The 18,203-nt window shown below is 42.3% G+C and overlaps 1 protein-coding gene across 2 annotated transcripts in view; it reads left to right on the forward strand.

The window, feature by feature from the left end:
• Window positions 1–18,203, forward strand: part of LOC114642520 (transforming growth factor beta-1-induced transcript 1 protein-like) — a 53,404-nt gene that overhangs the window by 30,124 nt on the left and 5,077 nt on the right. For both annotated transcript variants that reach the window (XM_051934542.1, XM_051934543.1), the window contains 6 exons: window positions 1,293–1,357; window positions 1,475–1,608; window positions 13,499–13,625; window positions 17,078–17,171; window positions 17,645–17,833; window positions 17,927–18,100. In XM_051934542.1, the coding sequence (XP_051790502.1) occupies window positions 1,293–1,357; window positions 1,475–1,608; window positions 13,499–13,625; window positions 17,078–17,171; window positions 17,645–17,833; window positions 17,927–18,100 (783 nt within the window). The remainder of the gene's footprint in view (window positions 1–1,292; window positions 1,358–1,474; window positions 1,609–13,498; window positions 13,626–17,077; window positions 17,172–17,644; window positions 17,834–17,926; window positions 18,101–18,203) is intronic.

Raw genomic sequence — 18,203 nt, forward strand, 5'->3', positions numbered from 1 at the left:
GAAATGCGGGAATTCAGCAACGTGCGCTGGTCCAGAAACGCAGCTGTGCGGCAAATTGAAGATTTGTCAGCTAACTTGAAACATCAAGTCTCAGATACAGCTTGTGCTTTTGATTTCTACTCAATTTTGAGAGCACTTTGTAATACAATAAATGAAAACCCATTCATGGAGAGCTGTGATGCTGTTTTTTCTTTAACATATTCAATTATGAAGCATAATTTACTGATATTTGATTGCTTTTGCTAGCTTAATACACAAGAGGTGAGGCAACAGACCAGGGGTATCCAACTCCAGTCCTGGAGGGCCGCATTGGCTGCAGGTTTTCATTCTAACCCTTTTCTTAATCAGTGACCAATTTTCACTGCTAATTAACTTGTTTTTCCCTTCATTTTAACAGCCCTGTTTTTAAGGATTCAGCCCTCTGAATTAATTATTTTATTCATTAAATGACAGCCAAACAGAAATCAAATGTGAAACAAGTCAACCGTTGACCAGCTAATTTGGGGCTTCAAACTCCAGCTAATTTCATTCCAACCAGTTCCTTAATGAGAAGCCAATTCTTTGCTGTTAATTAAACCCGTTATGTAATTCCATGGCTTGTTGCTGCTCTCATTCTGTCACAGCAGACATTTCCACAACTGTTGATTTTTCTGTTTTTTCTAAGAACACCGTCAAGATGTTTTGGGGACCTGAGAGATCGGCCTTACTGAGACCGTCACCTTTCTTGATTTTCAGATATTGTGTGATGGGCACAGGGGAGCTGATCATGTGGCGGCCCCCTTTTTGTGTCTCATTATTGTTTGGCTGCTAATTAAAGAACAAGAAACAACTAAGTGGCCTGAGTCAAGTTAATTAAAATTAAGGCAAAAGAAGTTAATTAGCAGCAAAAACTAATGAAGAAGATGGTTAGAATGAAAACCTGCAGCCACTGTGGCCCTCCAGGACTGGAGTTTGCCACCCCTGCTATAGACTGCAGCTCACCTCTAGTGGGTGGCCCAGTCCTTCTTATATTTTTCTGTATGTGGCCCCCAGTGAAAAAAGTTTGGACACCCTTGTGGTTCACAAGTTTGTCCATTGAAGCAGTTTTCTGCATCGTGTGTGCACTTTTTGTTTTTTGATGAGTTATGAATCTTTAATGCATTCTAGCACAATTCTCAGCATGCACCATCACGAGACACTTTAAGGGGCTAAAAGGTACGCCTCGCGATATCAAACTGAACAATTTTAGGCAAAAAAACCAAAGTGCACCTTCCACTTTAGCTGCTTGGTCATTGACTCTCGCCTCTTTACAGACGGTTTCCACTGCTATGAAGTCTGGACCCCTTCCTCAAGTCAAGGATGCCGAACGACTCTACAGGTGAGTCCCAAGTGTGTGACCTCCGCTCAGCCGTCCATTTTGTAGTACAACTTCTTATCCATTTCTAGGTTGTTTTTGGGGGGTCAGAAGTCTAATTTCCTATACCTTTCATTCCAGCACCGTGTGCAAACCAAAGTCTCCTAAAACCAAAGAACAGATGGGTTTAAGTTCTTCCTCCGTCTTGGGAGGAGGTCTCAACGAGCTGGACCACCTGCTGCAAGAGCTCAATGCCACCCAGTTCAACATCACAGGTATGATGGAGAAAGTTAAGTAGACTCATGACAAGGACCTATCCTATTTGTCACTCACCTATTATGGATGCTGTTGTAGAATATTCATATTTTGGTGAAGACGATACTGTCTGGGATCCACATGGTTTAGATTTGTAAAACAATATGCACTGCCTCAGATTTCATGATTTCTTTGAACTAACTTTATTAGGGTTTTCAGTGCGATACACACAATCTAAACACAGCTGCATATTAAGATTGGCATTCTCTGTCTGTACGACACCTTTACCAAGGTGGCTCACGAGATGATGTTCAGAGTCACCCTGCGATTCAACATGAGACCGGAGTTACCAACTTAATCTGCATCTCCCTTGCACTTGCCTTGGTTATACACAACAGCTCGGCATTTCACACTGTTGTACCATCCATGATCGCGTAGCTAGAGGTGGGCGATGCGGCCCGGACGGCACATTTTTGGGGGTGGCATTACTGGCCCAAAGGCTCAGTGCAATTCGTGTGGAAGCAGCATCCACCCATCCATTATCCAACCTGCTGTATCCTAACTACAGGGTCACGGGGGGTCTGCTGGAGCCAATCCCAGCCCCCACAGTGCACAAGGCAGGAAACAAACCCCGGGCAGGGCGCCAGCCCACCGCAGGACACCCACACACCAAGCACACACGAGGGACAATTTAGAATCGCCAATGCGATTTTTGGACTGTTGGAGGAAACCCACGCAGACACGGGGAGAACATGTAAACTCCACGCAGAAAGCGAACCCGGGTTCCTAACTTACGAGGCTACCCACTGCGCCACTGTGCCGCCCGTGTAAGCAGCAGGGTTTGGAAAAATCACTCATGAATGAAAAAGGTAAAATTCTCTGATTTGTATCCACAAATGCTTCAAAAATCATTTTCAGACTGTCCTTCTGTGATGGCATCAGACACCACAGTTGAAATTTATGAGGCAATAACAAGAATAAACAAACATTACACCGATAAGAATTTCTAGGAAGATAAACAACTAGTTTACAATTTATAAATTTCATTTCGTTATCAATCCGAATGCGTTCTTGTTCTGCGCAGAAAACGTCCCCACCTATCATTGGTACACCACACTGGTTTTGGTTTTCGCAGCGTATTTATAATAAACTAATAATTAGAACACGGCTTATCAGTGCAGCGTCTATACGATATTCTTGTCTAGATGATTCTTATAAATAATTATATGTGAGAATGTATTGCTGTTTATATATGAATAAATCTATACAAAATGTATCTTAATTTCTCTCTATACGTCATTTTAACTGCGGTGGGTTGGCGCCCTGCCCAGGATTGGTTCCTGCCTTGTGCCCTGTGTTGGCTGGGATTGGCTCCAGCAGACCCCCGTGACCCTGTGTTCGGATTCAGCGGGTTGGAAAATGGATGGATGGATGGACGTCATTTTAATTTTCTATTTAAATAGATTAGCATGTTGGATGGCGGCAAATCAAAGCCCCGCCCCGAGCGGCACGCACTCGAGTTACGTCACTGGCACCAAGACTCGGGACTCGGTGCCATCCTCAGCAAATGCATTCTGGCAGAGCCCAGCATGTGTAGATTAGCAGCATCACTTGGTCGACATTGAGCTTCAGCACAGATGCCCCATAGGACAGTGCGCTGTACTTCTGGTTTGCTTAACGGTAATAAACACATGTGGAGGTAATGAATCCGGATAATTTATATACTGTAAAAGAGCAGCAGGGAAATACACTCTATCCTTTAAAATCCCTGGTTGATTGTGCAAGGAAATGCCAGGCAATTTGTTGACTGCTATGTCCTAGATTTAGGAAACCCGTACTTTACAGTATATCTCCATCCATCCATTTTCCAACCCGCTATATCCTAACTACAGGGTCACGGGGGTCTGCTGGAGCCAATCCCAGCCAACACAGGGCACAAGGCAGGAACCAATCCTGGACAGGGCGCCAACCCACCGCAGGTGACACACACACACTACGGACAATTTAGGATCTCCAAAGCACCTAACCTGCATGTCTTTGGACTGTGGGAGGAAACGCACGCAGACACGGGGAGAACATGCAAACTCCACGCAGGGAGGACCCGGGAAGCGAACACCCGGGTCTTCTTACTGCGAGGCAGCAGCGCTACCACCGTGCCTCCCCATAGTATCTCTCTCTCTCTCTCTCTCTCTCTCTGTGTATGTATATATATATATATATATATATATATATATATATATATATATATATATATATATATATATATATATATATATATATATATATATATTATTCACGGCATTCGAAGTCTGTGTCACAATCTGTTAGTGTGGGTGGTTACCTACCAGGTAACGCTTTGTGGTTGGCCAGCAATCTGCTAACATCCGCCACGGTGCCCTCAGTTTGTGAAGAGCAGATCATAGAATGGTTGCAATAGTTTACTGTCAAATAAATGCAAAGAGTACACGACACGTGTGTACTCTTTTCATTTATTTGACAGTAAACTATTGCAACCATATATATATATATATATATATATTTATATATATATATATATATATATATATATATATATATATAATCCAACGTCTGTCTGTCAGTCTGTATGTCTGTCCGCTTTTCATGAGAGAACTACTTAACGGATTTAGATCGGTTTTTTTTTCTATAATTTTCTCGAACATTCCGGTTGATTTTGCAACTTCTCTCATTGCGGTAAGTATCAGAGTTCGCTTGCACTATTCTGAGACCGAGGCTGCGGGCCGAGGGGAGGGAAGAGGGGGAAGTGGGCGGGGCCTCAGGAGTGGGGAGCTGGGCGGGACCCTCCTCACTCACGCGGCCGCCTCCGTTAGAGTCGCTCTGCCTCTCGCCACTTGGTGCATCCGCTTAGCTAGTGATACCCGTTTGTTCGTTTAAATTTAAAGTTTGTCCTTTTTTACTGCTTCGCGGGCGGAGCCGCAGGGGACAGCTAGCTGTGTATATAACCTGACATTTTAAAAGTTTCACTTTTTAATATATGCACCAAACTTAATGCGTAATGTAAGGTAACTTACGGGTAATCAATTTCTTTTCTGCTCTCCATGTTCTTAACCTGCTTAATTCAATCTCTGGTTCATTGAAATCTGGAAGCAGTTCTGTCCAGACACCAGTCCACTGCAGGGCACATTAAAATATCAAACACTGGTCAGTCTAACACACAGGTGTCTGTAGGAGGTGGGAAAAAAAAACCACTAAACCCAATGAGTACTGCAGGTAGTGACCAGGCCAGCACAGCATTTGAAATCCAATGTTGTTAGGCAGCAGCACTAATTGCTATAAATGTAAAACTTTATTGGAGTGTCAGTAAATATTGAGTAATGAGATCTGTCAGTCAATCAACAAACCGCTTTGTCCTGAATGTGGTCTTTGGGTTGGGTGGTCTGTTTGTGGAGCCTACCCCAGCTACCATAGAGTGCAAGGCAGGGTACAAACCCTGGACAGGGAGACAGTTTATCGCAAGGCAGAGTAATTATATATAGTTTTTTTTATTTATAACATTTAGATGGTAGTTTATTTCATAATATTACAAATTATCATTCATACAGTATTTATATATTTATTTTTGATATTTATAAAAATTACAGATTGAGAAAAATGGCTGTTAATCGTAACATGACCATCCATGCAAATTCACCCATTTGTCTCCTAAACCTGCTGATTACAGCTTAGGGTCAGGCAGGAACCATCATTGGGCAGAGCACCCGTTCATGGCTGGGCACACACTGGGCCAATGCCATAAATCGACAGTTTCTAAAGTATGAGGGGAAAGGGAGAGTAAATGGGCCGAAGCTTCCACAGATATGAGGAGAATGGAAAGAAACTTTGACGAAAAATGTCTACACAACTGGATATGAAATTGAAATGACGAATACTTTTTTTCACATACAAAGAATAAATTGGGACAAGCTTCTGTTTCATTTTGAAAATCTGAAATGCACGTAGAAGAGGATAAAGTGCCTTTTTGTGTGAATTTCCCCTTGGGATTAATAAAGTATCTATCTATCTATCTATCTATCTATCTATCTATCTATCTATCTATCTATCTATCTATCTATCTATCTATCTATCTATCTATCTAATCCTGCCTACTATACCAGAATCTATCTATCTATCTATCTATCTATCTATCTATCTATCTATCTATCTATCTATCTATCTATCTATCTATCTATCTATCTATCTATCTAATCCTGCCTACTATACCAGAATCTATCTATCTATCTATCTATCTATCTATCTATCTATCTATCTATCTATCTATCTATCTAATCCTGCCTACTATACCAGAATCTATCTATCTATCTATCTATCTATCTATCTATCTATCTATCTATCTATCTATCTATCTATCTATCTATCTATCTATCTATCTATCTATCTAATCCTGCCTACTATACCAGAATCTATCTATCTATCTATCTATCTATCTATCTATCTATCTATCTATCTATCTATCTATCTATCTATCTATCTAATCCTGCCTACTATACCAGAATCTATCTATCTATCTATCTATCTATCTATCTATCTATCTATCTATCTATCTATCTATCTATCTATCTATCTATCTATCTAATCCTGCCTACTATACCAGAATCTATCTATCTATCTATCTATCTATCTATCTATCTATCTATCTATCTATCTATCTATCTATCTATCTATCTAATCCTGCCTACTATACCAGAATCTATCTATCTATCTATCTATCTATCTATCTATCTATCTATCTATCTATCTATCTATCTATCTAATCCTGCCTACTATACCAGAATCTATCTATCTATCTATCTATCTATCTATCTATCTATCTATCTATCTATCTATCTATCTATCTATCTCTTGCTGTCTGTGTGTTGCTCGATTAGTGCTGTCTGGGGTGGGCGTGTTCGAGTCGTGGGAAGCCGACGGGCGTCGAGCTGTCTGTGTAAGTCTTTTACTTTTTCTCCTTTTTCTTTCTCTTAGTTGTTTTTCTTAGTGTTTTGTGTTAGAATTGTTTTTTTTGATAGCTTTTACTGTTTAAGACGCGGCTTTGGCGGTTATCGCCATGGCCGTGTCCAAAGGCAGGGCTCCTGGTTTGTTACCAAAGGCTTTTGAAAATCTTTCACGCCGTCATGGCGCAAAGGTCCTGGTGGACCCCCAGGTTTCTGCCGAAGCATGTGTGGTGGGAGTAGGAAAAGTTGTCGGTTATAAAAATGTCCTATCCGCCTCCAGAATGAACAAGGCTGTGGTTGTTTTTTTAAACGACGAGTCTCTTGTGAATACACTCGTTGAAGAAGGGGTTGTTATCAATGGCGCATTAGTTCCTGTCCTGCCGTTATCAGCGCCTGCGAAGAAAGTTATTGTTTCTAATGTTCCACCTTTCTTAAAAAATGATATTTTACTAAGGGAATTGAAACGTTATGGGCAGATAATGTCTGATATAGTATTGATCCCACTTGGCTGCAAGATGCAGGAATTAAAACATGTGGTCTCCTTTCGGAGACAAGTTTATATGATTTTAAATAACATGAATGAGGAAATAAACGTGGCGCTCAGGTTTAAGGTAGAGGGCGATGATTATGTAGTATTTGTCACTTCAGATACAATGAAATGCTTTAACTGTGGCAGAGCTGGACACAAGGCGGCACAGTGCAAACATGAGCCTGGGGTGCTGCCGGGCGGCTCCGCTCAGATTAAGGAGAACAATGACGGGGTTAACGATGAAAACTGCGAGTCTGAGTATGAAAGTGAGGTGACAATATGGAGGATGATGGGTCTGAGTGTAATGATCGGTTGGAGGGTGCGGGTGTTGTGTGTGATCGGCCTGCAAGTTTTCTGTCTGTAGACGCTCCAGAGAAGAGCGCGCTTCTTGTTGCCAATGAAAAGCCGGCTGAAGCCGACAGTGCAGTGTGTAAAGGAAGCACAGAGCCTGAGACCAGTAGCAGTGAGGGGACGACATTGAACGCTCTTTCCGAAGGAGTTGCGCCAGTCGCCACTGCTGTGAACGAGTCTCAGGTAACCGATGAAGCTGCACAAGTTCAGGCCGCTGAGAACGCACTGCTGACGAAGCAGATCTCGGTGCAAGTCGTGGAAAGGCAGCTGAGTGAGAGGCCGATGGACGAGGTGTGTGCCGTGGAGAGTGGGAGTGCAAGTGTGAGCGAGAGGGATGAGAGTTTCAAAGTGCCCCGTCATAAGCGAAAGAATAAATCGGAGAATACGAAGTCTGCAAAGAAAAGCCTCGTGTCCAGTGAGCCATCCAGTGAACGCAGCCACTTGTTTAAAAGTTACAGTGACTGTGATGTGGGTGACAGGGAGGATGAGGGCAGTGACACTGACGCCTCCGTGAGAAGCGAGTCCTCATCAAGGTATACACTCGGAGGCGGATATAGCACCGCAAGTATTCGGTATTTCTTGGAATTTATTGAGGGCAAGAGAGGAGTTAAAGTGGAGGAGCACTTCCCAGATGTTCAGCTCTTCCTGGTGTCAGCACAGAGGGTGATGCGCAATGCCGTACAGCTTGGCATGGACCAGAAAGAGTCCGTGAGATTAAAGAATCTGATCAGTAGGGTTAGGAAATCACTGCTTTAATCATGATGGAGGTAGCTCTACGTTGCTTTTATTCGTTTGTGTTGTGTAATTTATTGGTCACTCCCTTGTGCTTTGTATTAATGGACTCTTTACATATTGGGAGTCTAAATGTAAATGGGTGTAGGGGAGACGCAAAAAGGGCTGCTGTTTTTGATTATTTAGGGCAAAAAGGCCTTCACATAGCACTACTTCAGGAAACACACACCGATATTAGGAATCAGTCGGACTGGCTACGTGAATGGGGGGGTCAGGCTGTGCTTAGTCACGGATCCCATATCAGTGCTGGGGTAGCTGTGCTGATTTCCAAAACTGTAAATTTACAGATCACTAATATTAGAGAGGTGGTGGCTGGGCGCCTGCTGGTGGTGCAGATTAAAGATGGCGATCAGGACCTTGTGTTCATTAATTCTTATGCACCAACAAATGGTCGAGAGAGGATTTGTTTCTTTGATTCATTGAGAAAGGTGGTGGAATCGTTTATTAATGGGGAAATCCTTCTACTAGGAGGGGATTTTAATTGTACAGAAAATGCTCAACTGGATCGAAATGGTACTGAGCCTCATCCAGCTTCTGTCCGAGTATTACATACTTTATTACAGCAGTCAGATCTGGTGGACGTATGGCGGAATAATTTTCCTACAGATAGACAATACACCTGGGTAAAAGGGGGGGGTGGCCGCATTTCAATGGCACGGTTAGACAGGTTTTACTGTTCACGGCATCTTCTGAATACAATCACCACTACTTATATCTGTCCTTTCGGTCTTTCTGATCACTCGCTAGTAGCATTAAAGCTCACCTTTTCTAAAAAACTTTTATTCAAGTCTTTCTGGCAATTCAATGTTTCCCTGATGGATGATTCGAACTTCCTTCAGTGCTTTGAATTTTTCTGGCAGCAATGGACCCTCACTAAATCCAAATTCACTTCCCTCAAACAATGGTGGGATATCTCAAAAGTACAGATCAAAGCTTTTTGCCAACAATACACCAAGCAAGTGACGAAGAGGAACGTGGACCATATGAAAAGCCTGGAGGAGGACATCACTGAACTACAGGCTACTCTTCAAAAAACTTTTGATAAGGATACCTTTGAGATTTTAACAACTAAAAAACATTCACTGTCTCAGCTTCTGGAGTTGCAGGCTCAGGGGGCTTTAGTGAGGTCTCGCTTCCAGAATCTGAATCACCTGGATGCACCCACAAGGTTTTTTTTTAGTCTTGAAAAGAAGGAAGCACAGAGCAAGACAATCCATATGCTCCGTGACACCAACGGTCAAGAACTGTGTACTACAGGGGAGATAAGAGACTTTGCTGTATCGTTTTACAAGAATTTATTCAAGGAGGAAAGCATCGATGAGGCTGCAATGTCTGAGTTTTTGGATGGTGTGCCAACAATTTCGGAAAAGTTAAAATTACATCTGGACACCGAGATTACTCTGCAGGAACTCTCCGACTCGCTGTCTAATTTAAATGTTGGAAAGACTCCGGGGATTGACGGGATTCCAACAGAATTTTATAAGCAGTTTTGGCATCTGTTGGGACCAGACATGCTTACAGTGTTTCTGGAGAGCATTACGGTTGGTGAATTACCACTGAGCTGCAGAAGAGCTGTCATAGTTCTGCTACCAAAAACAGGGGACTTGTGTCAAATCAAAAACTGGCGTCCCGTGAGCCTATTGTGTACAGACTACAAAATCTTTTCAAGGGCCTTGGCCAACCGCCTGAGGAATGTAATGGACTCTATAATTCACCCGTGTCAATCATACTGTGTGCCAGACCGGTCAATTCATGATAATATTTTTGTATTGCGGGATGTTATCTCAGCATGTAATCTGTGTGGGGTTGATTTGGGGATTCTGTCTCTAGACCAGGAAAAGGCTTTCGATCGAGTAGATCACCGATATTTGTTTAATACATTGAAAAGTTTTGGTTTTGGGGACAGTTTTATAAATATGATAAGGCTATTATATACTAATATTTTTGGAGTTTTAAAAGTCAACGGTTCGTTGAGTGCCCCATTCTCAGTAAACAGAGGAATTCGACAGGGCTGTGCTTTATCTGGAATGCTATATGCTTTATCAATTGAACCATTTTTACGTCAGATAAGTCGCAGACTGCAGGGTGTGGGTTTTCCTATGTGCCCAACTGTTAATTTTAAATATTTGGCCTATGCTGATGATGTTGTCATCTTTGTCACATCAAAAGATGACATAAAAATGTTAATTTCATGTCAACAAGTATTTGAGAAAATATCGTCAGCAAGAATCAACTGGGCCAAAAGTACCGCTTTTTTGGTTGGCTCCTGGACAGCATGTTCACCACCAGATCTGCCCTTAGAAATGAGGTGGGACAGAAGGTGTTTTCGATATCTCGGGGTGGTGATGGGTGCTGAGGGGGTGGACAACTGTAATTGGGAAGGATTTTTAGATAAAGTAACTATGAGACTGAACAAATGGAAGTGGATTGTTTCTAAGCTGTCTTACAGGGGACGTGTGATTGTAATTAACAATTTGATAGCCTCAATGCTCTGGCACAAACTTGTGAGTGGGGACCCTCCTCCTGGGCTTTTACACAGAATCCAGAAACTTCTGGTTGATTTTTTTTGGGTGGGCCTACACTGGATTAAACAAAGTGTACTGTTTTTACCTTTGGAAGAGGGTGGTCAGGGGCTCATTGATGTTGTCTCTAAAGTTGCACAATTTCGACTTCAGGTTCTGCAGAAGGTTTTTTTTTGTTTCTCACCCTCTGAGTTGGAGAGAGATGGCGATGGGTTTCTTCCGCCGAGTGGGAGGCTTCGGGTTTGATAAACAACTTCTGGTGCTGAACATTCACAAAATGGACCTGTCCAGCCTACCCCATTTTTACAAGGGAGTCTTATTAACGTGGCACTTTGTCTTTAAAAGAAACTTTGCTACATCTGGTTGGTTGGCTGATGAGCCTTTAGTTTTCAACTCTGTTTTTTCATGTCCTCTGTTGTTCAGCGATAGTTTTGTTAAAACACTCATCACACATCAAATACTTACACTGTCCCAAATTTATGATGACAGCAAGAAGTCCTTTATTGACCCAGCAGTGCTATCTTCAATACTGGGGGTCAAGTCAGTCAGAATGCTTCAGAGTTTTTTATCATTCATGGCCAAAGATTATCATCGGCTGAACAACTCGATCAGAGCAGTGAACACGGAGATGGAGGTCTGCCCTGCTGTTGATCTGTCCTCACTCACCGATAATACGATCATGACATTCCATAAAGGGGAAGTCGTGAGTTTTAAGTCTCTGTCAAAGGGGGACCTTTATAAATATTGTGTAAAAACTGTACACTTTGCAGCACTAAAAACAGAATGTGACACACCATGGAGAGAATATCTGGGGGTGGAAGGTGGGAGTGCACCTGCTTGGAGGGAGATATATAAGAAAAGAACAGCAGACTTACAATGGAGAATTCTGCATGGGATTGTTGCTACCAATTCCTTTTTAAAAATAATTGAGCAGAAAGAGGATGATACTTGTGTATTTTGTGGACAAAAAGAAACTATATTCCACTTATTCTTGCAATGTATGAGACTTAGTTTTTTTTTTCATTTTTTTTAGTGAAATATGTAGAAGGTTAATGGGGAAATTTAACAATATCATGTTCATTTATGGAACAAAATATAATAAGGAAAATCGTCAAAAAGTTCAGCTATTAAACTATTTATTGGGTGAAGCAAAATTAGCAATTTTAAAGAGTAGAAATAATAAACAATCTGGGACAGGGGCTACTGATGCTGTGATGATTTTCAAGATAAATGTACGCTCCAGAATAATAATGGAATATACGTATTATAAATTGATGAATACATTAGATTTGTTTAAAAATGTGTGGGGGATTAAAGGGTTGCTTTGCTCAATTGATGATGGAGAACTAAAAATGAATGTATGAGAAATTATTGAAGTTCTCCTTTTTGTGTTTTCTTATAATGATGTAAAATAGATGAGCTAATCGAACGGTGTAACATCATAATGTTTCTGTTGAAGTTTTGATTTGGGACTTTTAAGTGCTTGTTTGATACGGGCTCAGGGGGTTTAAATTGTAAGTTAGAAAAATGGAAAAGTTTTTTTGGGTCATTTCAAATTAATATAAGAAATAGTATATCAAATACGGACTGCAAGGGAATTGATTCTCATTTGATGCAGCAGCCTGTAAAATTTGGTTATATGTTACCTGTTATATATTAATTTGATTTATTGCTATTTGATCAATAAAGGTCTTTTAAAAATAAAAAAATATCTATCTATCTATCTATCTATCTATCTATCTATCTATCTATCTATCTATCTATCTATCTAATCCTGCCTACTATACCAGAATCTATCTATCTATCTATCTATCTATCTATCTATCTATCTATCTATCTATCTATCTATCTATCTATCTATCTATCTATCTATCTATCTATCTATCTAATCCTGCCTACTATACCAGAATCTATCTATCTATCTATCTATCTATCTATCTATCTATCTATCTATCTATCTATCTATCTATCTATCTATCTAATCCTGCCTACTATACCAGAATCTATCTATCTATCTATCTATCTATCTATCTATCTATCTATCTATCTATCTATCTATCTATCTATCTATCTATCTATCTATCTATCTAATCCTGCCTACTATACCAGAATCTATCTATCTATCTATCTATCTATCTATCTATCTATCTATCTATCTATCTATCTATCTATCTATCTATCTATCTATCTATCTATCTATCTATCTATCTATCTATCTATCTATCTAATCCTGCCTACTATACCAGAATCTATCTATCTATCTATCTATCTATCTATCTATCTATCTATCTATCTATCTATCTATCTATCTATCTATCTATCTATCTATCTATCTATCTATCTAATCCTGCCTACTATACCAGAATCTATCTATCTATCTATCTATCTATCTATCTATCTATCTATCTATCTATCTATCTATCTATCTATCTATCTAATCCTGCCTACTATACCAGAATCTATCTATCTATCTATCTATCTATCTATCTATCTATCTATCTATCTATCTATCTATCTATCTATCTATCTATCTAATCCTGCCTACTATACCAGTATCTATCTATCTATCTATCTATCTATCTATCTATCTATCTATCTATCTATCTATCTATCTATCTTTTTATTTGAAATCCTGAGGGCGCTCGTTATTTTAAACTTCTTTAATGAGCACTGCTGACCCCTTGTGGCCAGTGAGGAGCAGCGCAGCTTTTCAGCCTGCAGTGCTTTTGTCTTTCTTACCTCGTAGATGAGATCCTGGCCCAGTTCCCCAGCAGTAAGACAGACGAAGCAGAGAAGCTGAAGCAGTTCCAGGCATCTGTCATCAACAGTCCTAAAAGCAAAGATGAAACAGCTGCAGCCTCCACTGGCTCCGGGTAAGTTTCTGGTGTGGAAACAAAAAACAAGAAGAGTTGTGACGAGTATAATAATAATAATAATTCTTTGCATTTATATAGCACTTTTCTCCCTACTCAAAGCGCTCAGTAATTGCAGGTCTAGGGCCTCGCTCAAGGGCCCAACAGAGCAGAGTCCCTATTGGCATTTATGGGATTTGAACCAACAACCATCCGATTGCCAGTGCAGATCCCTAGTCTCATTGCCACCACTCCGCCTGGCAGACAATCTCATTGGCTTGGCTTTAGAAATACCTTGAAGTACTTGTTCAGATTTTTATCAGTAGGAGGTTTCCTGGTATTGTTTGTAGTACTCGCCACTGGGGAGGGACAGGGCTGTCTTAACGCATGGGCAGTTGCCCGGGGACCCCACAAGCATAGGGGCCCCATGCTAATCTATGTATGTTGTGATCTGCTGTCAATAAATCAATATTAGACTATACTAAACTATAAATGTTTATTATTGTGTTACAAGTGGACATTGTGTGGTGGGCTGGCACCCTGCCTGGGGTTTGTTTCCTGCCTTGCGCCCTGTGTTGGCTGGGATTGTCTCCAGCAGACCCCCATGACCCTGTAGTTAGGATATAGCAGGTTGGATGATGGATGGATGGAAGTGGACATTGGCATTCACCTCCGAGTTAGCATCATGGTCACCTCTGCCACCTCACATGCCTGTATGTGTATGAATCTCATGCATGACATAACGTAAAAGTGCATACAGTGGGTATAGAAAAGAACCCCCCCTTCAAAATATTTCCATTTTATTAGCTTTACAGCCTTAAATGCACACACACAAACCAATATTTCTCCCCAGCTCCACATACTCAATGCAATCTCTAACATCCAAGTGAAAGAAATCACAGCTACAGTTCAGAAGAATTTAAAAAAATCAAAAACAAGAAATCCTGAGATGAACAAAGGATCACCCCCCCCCCCCCCCCCCCTCCTTCTCACTCAGGTGTAAGTGCCCATCATTCCCATTGCGGTCACTGGCCTCCTCCCACCTGTGAACAGTTGTAATCTGTGTGATTAGTGAAGCTGTTCCTGGTCCATTCATTCCCTTCCTTGGTAGTGCAACTAACAGCAAACAACTGACTAAGGGTGGCAGGCCAGTTTCAAAAAGATCTCAGGGATAGAGTTGTGGACAGACACAAGGCAGGAGATGGATACAAAAACATCTCAAAGACTTCATCAATCCCAAGGAGCTCAGTAAAGTCCATCATAAAGAAGTGTTTGGTATTACTAGGACTCTTCCTGGATCCTCCACACTTGATGGAAGAGCAAGAAGGAAACTGGTAAGAGAGACTACCAAGAGGCCAATGGCCACTTTGAAGGAGTTACAGGATTTGATAGTACAGAGTGGTCATTAATGGTGTGCATGTGACAACAAATTCACAAGTGCTCCACAATTGTGACTTGTTCAGGAGGGTCGCACTTCTCAAGAAAGACCACATTAAGATAGATAGATAGATAGATAGATAGATAGATAGATAGATAGATAGATAGATAGATAGATAGATACTTTATTAATTCCCATACTCCAGCAGCAGCATACTGATGATAACAATATTACATTAAAGAGTGATAACAATGCAGGTATACAGACAGACAATAACTTTGTATAACGTTTACCCCCCCAGGGTGGAATTGAAGAGTCACATAGTGTGGTGGAGGAACAATCTTCTCAGTCTGTCAGTGGAGCAGGACGGTGACAGCAGTCTGTCGCTGAAGCTGCTCCTCTGTCTGGAGATGATCCTGTTCAGTGGATTCTCCATGATTGACAGGAGTCTGCTCAGCGCCCGTCGCTCTGCCACGGATGTCAGACTGTTCAGCTCCATGCCTACAATAGAGCCTGCCTTCCTCACCAGTTTGTCCAGGTGTGAGGCGTCCCTCTTCTTTATGGTGCCTCTCCAGTACACCACCGTGTAGAAGAGGGGGCTCGCCACAACTGTCTGATAGAACATCTGCAGCATCTTATTGCAGATGTTGAAGGACGCCAGCCTTCTAAGGAAGTATATTTGACACAGGATCGATGACCTTTCCTTCTTTAGGGGTCTATCTGACAAGTAAAAAAAAAAAAAAATAAGAACAGACGGCCCATTCGCGTACTAAAATAAAATGCTTAAATAAATGATATTACTGTATGTTTATTTTTAAGAAATAAGAGGAAGGGGGAGTAAAAAGAAATTACAAAAAAACAATCGAAAAATGGAACTTTGCTCTTCTGCCTTGCAATGCAGAATCCACGTACGACCACAACAACAGCATTTATTTCTAGAGCGCATTTTCATACAAATAATGTCGCTTTACATGATGAAGGAAGAGAGAAAAGACAAAATCAATTGGAATTACAATTAGGGAACACTAAAGTAAGGCACTCATCTGTGAGGGGTTTTTCTTCTTAAACTGCTGTACAGCCGGTTTTTTAATGTTTAAATGCTGATTTTGTTGGAAGTACCAATACAATAAATATATGTTTAATGTTATCGACCATTTCCATTTTTATTCCTGTGTGTTCTGCGAGTAGGGGCCCCATAATGCTGTTAAGATGGCCCCTGAGTGGAGTTAGTGGGGCAGAACCAGGCTCTCGTCCTTGCTGGTGGATCTGATGAGGTTTGGTTTCTGTAATTCTTACAATAAAACCAACTAGATAGAGGTTAGGAGCGGGCGCTGATACAGCACATCGTCACACCCACCATATGACAAACCAACTCAGGACCCCAGATTAGGACCAGCCACGTGACAGGTGACACCTAAGCAGTTCAGATGGAGTGGAGCACTGGGAGGTTTTTTTATGGTGGCTGGAGTGCCGATTCTGCCTGTAAGTTGGGGGGCCTACACGCAGGGCTGGACACAGATTAACGTCACACCCGGGACGGAGCAATGGCAGGTTTAAGGGCCCAACGAAGTAGAGTCACTTTTGGTGTTTATGGGATTCGAACTGGCAAATCCCTAAACCTCAGAGCCCCCACTCCGCCCCACGGATAGCCATTAAAATTCAACCAATCAACTTCAAATGTAGCCCCTAACATCACAAAAAGAGGTGCTGTTTGTTTAAAGGCACACCATTTTCATTGTCTTTTTTAATATATGATTCTATAAACTGGTTAATTGTCTCCAGCAGACCCCCGTGACCCTGTATTTAGGATATAGCAGGTTGGATAATGGATGGATGGATGGATAAACTGGATACCATGGGAGTTTAAATGATATTTTTTTAGTCCAAGCATTACGATTATTGCCTACTTTTCTGTAAATGAGAAATATTTAATGTGACGTTTCTGGTTTAAGAGGTCAGTTAATTGGTGGAAGTGACTGACTGCCCTGGGACGATAGATGTTAACACCCTGATAGCAGTGACAATCAGCTCTTCTCAAATCTGGTAACTCCACTCGGAGTGCTCGGTGACGTCTACTTTCATTTTCTCCTTCCAGCTCTGGACAGTCTCTGAAGCCTTCGGCCACTGCAGCCACCCTGGAACTGGACAAGCTGATGGCCTCCCTGTCTGACTTCAAGGTCCAGACAAATGTAGGTGTTGCGTCCCGTCATAGCCAGGGTCTGACACACTTGCGGCAGTTTTCGGAGCAGGCTGATTGACCCCCTGGCTCTGTTGAAGCCCCTCCGACTCAAGTACCAGTTCTGATCAGTCTTGCTCTATCTTTCTCCTTTCTTTCTTTCTTTCTCTCTCTTTCTCTTTCTCAGCCCCCAGATCCAGCGCTTCAGCCGACCTCCACAGCGATCTACCTGCACCCACTGAACTCCGGAGTACCGACGGACCTCCAGGCATGGGATCCCCCCCCCCTTCCCATTTTATCTGTTTAACTGGCTGTCCTTGTCGCTGTGCACACTTTCCACCTGCTCCTCTGCTTCTCAGCGTGCCTGTGCTGCTCTTCACCTCCCTGCCACCTTGTCTGTCCATCTAATGACCCGTGTTTCTGTGTGCCTGTTGGTGTCATTAAAACGAAGTGCGCTCTTTGTAACGCCCCAACCCCTCCACACAGGATTCGCCTTCTCCTAACAGCTCCGCCCCCGCGGTGACTCCGCCTCGGCCGACAGCCCCTCCTCCTCCTCAGAGCAGCGGTTCATTGGACAGCATGCTGGGCCTCCTCCAATCAGACCTGACTAGGCAAGGCATTCCGACCACCGCCAAGGGAACCTGCGCCGCGTGCCAAAAGCCCATAGTCAGCCAGGTCAGTGGAGCAGGGAGCTGGGTGGGACGGGGACGGGGGGGGGGGGTTCTTGTGTGATCGCCCAATTCTGTAACCCCTACATCTCGCCCTTAGGTGGTCACCGCACTCGGGCAGACTTGGCACCCTGAGCATTTTGTCTGCACACACTGCCAGAAAGAGATTGGCGCGAGCAACTTCTTTGAGAAAGATGGACTCCCATATTGTGAGGAAGACTACTTCATGCTCTTCTCCCCCCGCTGTGGCCTGTGCAACCAGCCCATCCTAGACGTAAGTCTGTTATGACAGCCCTCTGTTCGTCACCTTCTCTCTCTGGGATATCCTCACTGTGGCGTGATGAAGGCTCAGGGCCTTGGCATCATAACTTAAACTT

The sequence above is a fragment of the Erpetoichthys calabaricus genome, chromosome 12 (genome assembly GCF_900747795.2).
Source record: "Erpetoichthys calabaricus chromosome 12, fErpCal1.3, whole genome shotgun sequence".
Lineage (NCBI taxonomy): Eukaryota > Metazoa > Chordata > Cladistia > Polypteriformes > Polypteridae > Erpetoichthys > Erpetoichthys calabaricus.